At 41.7% G+C, this 8,138-nt stretch overlaps 1 protein-coding gene across 2 annotated transcripts in view; it reads left to right on the top strand.

Annotated features, from left to right (window-relative positions):
• The window catches only part of ADAMTS2 (ADAM metallopeptidase with thrombospondin type 1 motif 2), a 472,323-nt gene extending 465,139 nt beyond the window's left edge, over window positions 1-7,184 (top strand). For both annotated transcript variants that reach the window (XM_051978728.1, XM_051978729.1), the window contains one exon: window positions 1,986-7,184. In XM_051978728.1, coding sequence (XP_051834688.1) covers window positions 1,986-2,434 — 449 coding nt within the window. In that variant the 3' untranslated portion in view covers window positions 2,435-7,184. The remainder of the gene's footprint in view (window positions 1-1,985) is intronic.
• Window positions 7,185-8,138: the final 954 nt, after the last annotated feature.

Raw genomic sequence — 8,138 nt, forward strand, 5'->3', positions numbered from 1 at the left:
TGCTTACATAGTAAAGACCTGACTTCAGAGGCAATTTGCAGCCTGGGATTCTAAGCTACTTGTCCTTTTGGTTGGTGAGTATTAAAGAATAGTAACCCTAAGGACAAGCATGATCTGTCTGAAGGATTTTTTGAACATGAAGCCCTGTTTATTCTCTCAGATGCTCAGTGAGTGCCTTCCAATAAATGGGATTTCCATTAAATAGATACTGCCCTTTCCACTACTCATCTATCCAACCACTGGCAATACTGTCTTAAATTAGCCCCCAAAGGGGCCTAAAAGATAGCAGAAAAGAGGTCAGTTGTTTTTGCCAAGGGCCACTTTCCAGCAAGTAAACTGAGTCTCTGAAATGGGAAATGATCCCATGGTTACATCGAGAGACCTAGTTACATCAAGTTCAAGAGTCAGATTTTAAAACACCAGAGACACCCTTTCTATTCATATACTGTTTTGACTTCTCGAGACTGGGATGACTTTTTTAGTAGAGAAACTAGCCTTGAGATACACAAGTTAAGGACACACAGTACCAAGTAGAACCTTTTGGAAAAGGAATACAAAATGTAGGAGATGAGTCAACTTGGCTGGGCATGACTAAGTAATCTGAAGAATACTCTCTTCACAAGTGTATAGTACTCCATTCACTGCCTACTTTTGCCAAGTCACAGCTAGATCTGAAGAAGAGGAGTCCCTGCCGGACTATTAGGCACCAAGCTTCAGTGCTACAAATTGGAGTCATCAAGACAACCTTTTCAGAAAATAACCCCCCGTGCAGATTTCTATAGCACTTTAATTTTACACAGTAGCTGCTCAATATAATCTTGCCCAAGTATTACTATCCTCATTTGGCTAGTGGGGAAACTGACTTGCTCTGGATGAAACACCTAAAAGTACAAGATCTGAAATTCAGATTTGGATCTTCAGACTCTGAGACTAAAACTGTTTTTTTTTTTTCATCTCCTTAATCCTCAATCATTGAGGAGGGCCATGAGAATGATTATTTGGGGGCTAGAGTTTGAAACCTACTTTATACCATTATCCTTTTTGCCAGTCTGAAAAAACCTGACAATTATGTTTTTTTTAATTATTCAAAAATGCATAGGGGTGGAGGGGCAACTAGTTAGTGCCCTGAAGTCAGGAGGATTAGACTCAGACACTTAACATTTCCTAACTGTGTGTCCCTGGACAAGTCATTTAACCCCATTTGTTGACTCATTAAAAAAAAAAAATGCATAGGAAGGGCAGCTAGTGAATCCAGTGGATAGAGCACCAGCCCTGAAGTCAGGAGGACTAGCCTCAGACTCTTAACACTTCCTAGTTGTGTCCCTGACCAAGTCACTTAACCCCAATTGTTGACTCACCAAAAAACAAATGCATGGGAGGGACAGCTAGTTAGTGCAGGGGGAGACAACTAGTTAGTACAGTGGATAGAGCACCAGCCCTGAAGTCAGGAGACCTGAGTTCAAATCTGACCTCAGACCCTTCACACTTCCTAGTTTGTGTCCCTGACAAAGTCACTTAACCTCAATTGCCTCAGAAAAAAATGCACAGGCAGCTAAGTGGCCCTAAGGGGATAGGAACCTCAGGAACCCCTGACTTCATATTTGGCCTCAAATATTTACTAGCTATGAGACATTGGGCAAGACACTTAATCCTAAGAGCCTCAAAAAAAAGGTGGGGGGGATAAGATTACAAAGGAAATTGTTTCTATTTGAAATATCTTGATGACAATAGTTCCATTTTGAACTGCAGTTATCAAAATATTTTTCATAAAACAGGTTTACAGACCCTAAGTTAAGGTCTCTCAAATTGCTAACGTTCAGTGTTCCGGGGGATACACCTCGGGCACTGTGTAGCTAAATGCATTTTAGCTGATGCTCCACCATTCTCTTAACAACGTAAGACTTGGTTGGAAGCCTAGATACTTAGTCAGCAGTGCGCACGTGTCGTTTCCCGGTCCCGTCATCTGTGCTGCCTTTCTCTTTCAGAGGGACACTGTCAAGGCGATAAGTCCATGTTCTGTCGCTTGGAAGTCCTATCTCGGTACTGCTCCATCCCGGGCTACAACCAGCTGTGCTGCAAGTCCTGCAAAATCTACAGTAACACCACGGAGGACAACGGGACCGAGCCAACCCCCGGAAGAAACAATGATATCGAGGCGCTGCTCCCGACCCTCCCGACCCTTCCCACGGCACAACCATCCCTGGCCCCCCCCGCGGTGACTCCCACAGGGGCCGTGGGGACCAACACCTCGGAGGAGGAGCATCCGGACCTCAACGCCGTGGACACGCCGTACAAGGTTCAAGGCCCGGACAACGAGGTCCCGCAGCCCAACCTCATCCCACACAAAAGGACCCCCTACGAAAGGACCAAGAACCAGAGGATCCAAGAGCTCATTGCTGAGAAATGGAAGAGAGAGATGCTCGGAAGGTTCTAATAAATCAGAAAGATGCCGTCGGTAGCATATTTTTTCCTCTTGGAGAGAGATAACTGCCCATTCTAGAAAGGAGGGGGAGTGGTGCTATGGCAGAAATGCCCTATTCTGAAAGACTGGCAGAGAGATGGCAGAGGCAATGGCCGGCAGGACAGTGGGGAGTGCAGAGTCAGAGAAACTTCCTATTTAGTTACCGGGTGTTCCTCTGCATCTAGCAAAGCACACAGAGCCTGAGGATACCCTTAGGAGGGCTTGTCTTTTAAGCAAGACATTCACCAGCCTTAGGTAGAATGGCTTAAAAAACCAAGAGAAAATAGAGCTGGTTTAGGGATGTTCTTGGAAGGAATCCCGAAACATACAAATTCTACTCCAGAGAGGGCAGAGCTGCCCAATAGCATCCCCCTAGGTCTTGATCTCAGGATTAATCAGCCCTTAAAATGCCTCACCAATTTATCTCTCCATTTGGGTTTCATCTTGGGATAGGCGGAGACACATTTAAAGGTAATGATGGATCGCTAGTTCCTTGCATTTTGAGATGGAAGGGGTCCTTACATTTTGAAGATGATGAAACAGGATCAGAAAAGTTAAATGACTTTTCCAATACCACACAACTTGGAAAAAGCAGAGACAAGATTCAAAACCAAATTTACTGATTCCAATACCATTTCTAACCAGCAAATGGCAAAAAAAAAAAAAAAAAAATTGAAACACTCACACACACACATACACACACACAGGTTAATGGATTGATGAAGAAAAAATTTGTCCCCTCCCCATGGCAATTCCCTTCTCAACCTCCCTTCAGTAATGACTCTTTCTCATCCCCAGGCTCCAACCCCTACAGAACCAGCAATGGGAGGAGGAAAATCATAAGCCCCTTTACCTACTATTCCGGGATAAGATCTCTCCACCAAGCTCTGTCAAAGGACAGAGGCATGGTTCCCTTCACAGACTACTGAGAGCAGGGAAGAAGCCCAAGTTAAAAAAAAAAATCTTGGTGAAAGTTCCAATGGATACCCATGCTAAACAGTCTTAGTCTGATTGGGAATCTGGGGAACAGGGAGAGAAAGGAGAGTGAACAGAAGCATTCAAAAAGGATGTCATAGCATATTAGCGGTCAAGAGTTATGAGGTCATTTGACCACATACTTTTACCCATGAGGAAACATAGGGCTAGACTGAGTGAGATTTGCGAGAGGCCACCTAGCAGAGCCAGGACTAACATCCTTCTTCACTGCCACTTTAATACATTATCCCCTTTTTGCTACATTGCCTTCTGCTAGCTGGAGTTAATCCTTTGGAACACTAAGACAAAGGCAAATGGAGATACTATATTTTGTTAGCCGATATTGAGAGTCCTACAAGATGAGTTTTTTAAGAGAAAATTGATGTATCCCAGCTTCCTTTGTCAGGTTGTACAGGGAGACTATTCAAAAGATGCTGAGAGGATGGTCTGAGGACCATGCCAACTTTGGTCTCCACCCATCCAGGTCCCCTCCTTTGACTTCAGTGGTCTATAGATAGCCTTAGAATCCAGTCTCCCCCATAATTATGCATTCCAGGAAGGAAAAGGAAGCTTGGTAGTTTTATTTTGTATTTTTCTAGATCTTTTGTTGGGGAGTATGACTAGATATATCCAGTTTACAAGTCAATGGTGCTTTATCAACAGAAAAAATGTTGGCCAAGACCTTTATCCTCTACCCATAGAAGGAGTCAGCCTTTGTCCTTTCAATCAAGGGCATCCTTCTCACACTCAGATTTTTGCGGAGGAAGGTCTGGGTTATTTAAACTGAGTATGGGACCCCTAGCTGTCCAAAGAGATCCCTGATGACAGATCCCACCCTTTGGGGACATAGCTCAAAGTACTCTGACAGCTGCTCTTATCTTACTTTCAACATTCCACATGATAGTAACTCTGGGAGCCAGACAAACCCTGGAAGGAAAGATGGCAAAACTGCCCCAACAGTTACAGATTAATTGAGACACTTAGCTCCATTACTGAATGAGTGGTGGCAAAGCTCTGGGAAGAAGAGGTTCAAATATTTAGGGTGAAAAGAAAAAGTAGAAACATTTCTTGGCATTAATGCTAAAAAGTTTATGGTTTAAATAGAAGGAAAAAATAGTCATAGAATGTGCCTTCTCCTGGGGAGAGACCATATTTATTCTTGCCCTTCATTGTGTGATGAAAATAGTTAACAATGGACCATTGCGTTGATTCTGTCCTGCTACAAATTCTGGATAAACCCAATTTGGGATCATTGGGAATAAGGCTTTTTTCCATTGTCTTTAGTTTGTCCTAATGGAACTCACTTCTATAAAGTGGTTTTCAATCCTGCTTATGTATTTCCTAGTCAGCATGGTCTTTAGGGACAGTGAAATCCTTTGAAAGTTCCAATTTTTATTGCATTGAAATTATTTTTAGGTGAAATTTAATCTAATCCCCCTCCCAAAAAAAGACCCTGAAAAATTATTTTTTTACTGAACAATGAGTCATTTCAAGTGAACTTGTATCTAAACATTCTTACAATAACTTCTAAGAAAATGAGGGGCAGGGCTTGGGGTTCCAGAAAAATCACTAATTTGCTCCTCCTTTTCATCCAGTAATATCAGCAATTGGAGGCAAGTAAGTTTCCTTCAGTGTAAACTGTGTCTAGCAATTATTTCTAACTGCCCATCTTTCTTCTTTGGGCAAAAAGAAATAAAAAACTCTCCTTGTGTTGTCTGCCTATCAAAGGAAAAACAAAGAAACTCAGATTTTCAAGAGACCTCACAAGATTTGACTTGGCCATTGCCTTTGGGCAAGAAATAAGTATCATCCCTCTTTTACTAATAAGACCGGAAAAATCTTAGTTTAAATTTATCTTACTCTTTATATTCTCATTTGATCTTCACTCTTTCCCTGATAAGTTGGTAATGCAATTATTATCCTCCTCATTTTAATTATTGAGCAAGTGGGACCCATAAGAGGGAAGTGATTTGTCCAAAGTGACTAGACATCCATAGAGTCAGAATTCAAACCCAGATCCTCCGATTCCATTTCTAACACTCTTTCTGCTACAATTCCCTGGGAGAGAGGTTATATGACTTCCTGAGGACAAATGCCCCCAGATGGCCATTTAGGGTCCATTCTGAGGAATAGCATAAACAAAATGTATAGCTGGATCAATGCTGGACTTTCCCACTAGGGAACATACTAGACATCCTTTCCTTGAATCTTTCCTTGAATTGAGACTTTTTAGTTTGCATGTGTTCCCTAGTGTGACCAGCATTGCTAACATCCAGGGGTGGCAGGATGATAGCTAGCCCATTTTCTGAAATCAGAGAAAGTAGAGACTATGTGGTATTAAATGGGAAAAAAGTATATTCGTTGCTAAGAGAGTCATGTCAATGGGATAAGAAATTTAGGAATCTTGCTGACATATTAGAAGCCTAATGATGTTTAAGAACCAGAAAAATTACTATTTGGAAAAAAGGAAGGATTTCTTAAAAAAAAAAAATACTAATGATGTATTGAGAAGCATTTTCTATAGCATTTTTCTACTTTAAATCCTCAACTTTAAACATCTCCAAAAATAAGTTCTCCATCTCGGTGCCATTTATTTTGGTTGCCAAGAATAAGGGAGTATTTGTGAAATCAGAAAGCAAAGGGGATAAATTTGGGGCCCTTCACTCCCACCTCATCTGGGATCTTCTGTCCATTGTAGGAAGACATAACAGCTGAAATGAGCTAATTGGATGACCCTATAAAAGGTCTAATCTAGTTGTATTGCTTTTTTTTTGCTAATTTAGTTGAGCTCTAATCTAGTTGTATTGTAGTTATAAAATAGGTGTTTGCATATATGGGAAAACCAAGGATTACAGTTCCATTTCACAAATGGCATCCCAAAACATTGGACCTTAGGAAAGGTCCTATCCAAATGAGGCTTAGAGACCTGGTCTCCATGAGGCCTTTATTCTTTTTGCCCAGCACTCAGCCTCCTCATGATGGACAAGACTGAGTAAAGAAGCATTTCAGCCAGTCTAAAAACACAGGAAAGTAGCTCTGGTGACACTCGCTTCAGATCTGAGCCTCAGGGTCCACAGGATGCCATGGGAGGAGAAGAGCCGGTGCTGAGGACCAGGGAAGCTGGTTTCTATAACCCTCACAGCAGGCTGGGGGGCAGCCCTCCAGGAACTCACACCCCAGTTCTTCCATGACTAAGTCTTAGGACTGTAACACGTCATGAAGATTCCAGGTCTCAATCCCCAGAAATCCTGGTGCTACATAAGGAAGGAGTACCCGGCTGGGCAGGGAGCTAAAGAGTGAGTGGGTTCTCTCTCTAGCTGAGACCCTCATATCCTCTCAGCCACATATTATCCCACAAGGGTTTGAAGTTCTGTGGGTCCTGTCGGGGTACTCTGTTTGCTTCTCATTGGTGCTTATCTGTAGGTTCATGATCTGAGGGAGAATCCCACTGAATCTGACCTTATAATCAGTGTTTCAGACAGCTTGCACATATAATACAAATGGTGCTCCCCCACTAAGGGTCCAGGGACAGAATCACGCCATACATTTATTATTTACTCACATTTGACGCACAGCCTTTGCCCATTTGGGCAGAATCCTTGTCCTGCAGGATAAGAGATTACAGTACCCACGGCTTACAGGTAACGACCACCAATACCTATTCTCAGTAGAACAACATGTATATACAGAGTTGATCCTTTAAATTTTATAATTTATTAAAGTTCAAATGTCTGTGTTTTTGCAAATATCTGCTCGTGTTGTCTTTGAATACACTCAGATTTATTAACTTTCAACATTGCCCAACCCAAAGGACCTGGTGGTCTTAGAAATATGGGAGACCCAGAGACTTACAGGAGGATCCACAACAGTAAGGTCTTGAATTCTCAGGCTCTCCTCTCCTCCAGCCCTGATGGACTCATTCAGTTCAGCTATTGATAATTCATACCTCTTTATCATTCGCTTTTTGCAAATGGTTATGTTGTCCTTAAGACACTAATAATCCACCTGGAGAAATGTATCCCTTCACATTCCTTGCTACACTCAGCATTAAGTATTGTTCAAATTTTAGACTCATTCTAAGAAATTTCAGGATAATTTTTAGATGAGACTTGTGAAATGCTTTGCCTTGTGAGCTTTTGGGTATAGCTATAACTAAGAAGGGCATTTGGAGCTCTGCCTGAGAGTACTAAGATTTAGATGTTACTTTACATTACTTGAGTGTAGAAGCAACTGAACTTACCATCTCATGAACAAGGAAAAAGAAATTATCAAATGACTTTTTCTGCTCTTCAGCCCATTACTGGCATCTTTATCCACAGAGGCAGGATTTTAAGAACGCCTTCTCTCTCTGTTATTCTTGCTACAGAGTAGTATCTAGAGTCTCTCCCTCTGTGGACCCTGAATCCTAGGGTCTCTATCATTCCATATTTAAATAAACCTCTTAATTTAAGGACAATTTTTTGTTACTTACCCTAGCATTTTGTATAGGTTGCCCCACAGGTCAAAACTTCTAAGATCTGATTTGGGGAGGATGGCCATAATAGGTTAGCTCTTCTTAGACTCCAACACAATATTAGTTATGAAAAATATGATATTGATTGTCCCTACTTTATAGATGAAGAAAATGAAGTCCAGAGAGATCATCATCGCCAACCTCTGTATCATTATTCGTGTTATTCCGATTACTAAAAATCTTTCTCTT

This window comes from Antechinus flavipes, chromosome 2 (genome assembly GCF_016432865.1).
Source record: "Antechinus flavipes isolate AdamAnt ecotype Samford, QLD, Australia chromosome 2, AdamAnt_v2, whole genome shotgun sequence".
Classification (NCBI taxonomy): Eukaryota; Metazoa; Chordata; class Mammalia; order Dasyuromorphia; family Dasyuridae; genus Antechinus; species Antechinus flavipes.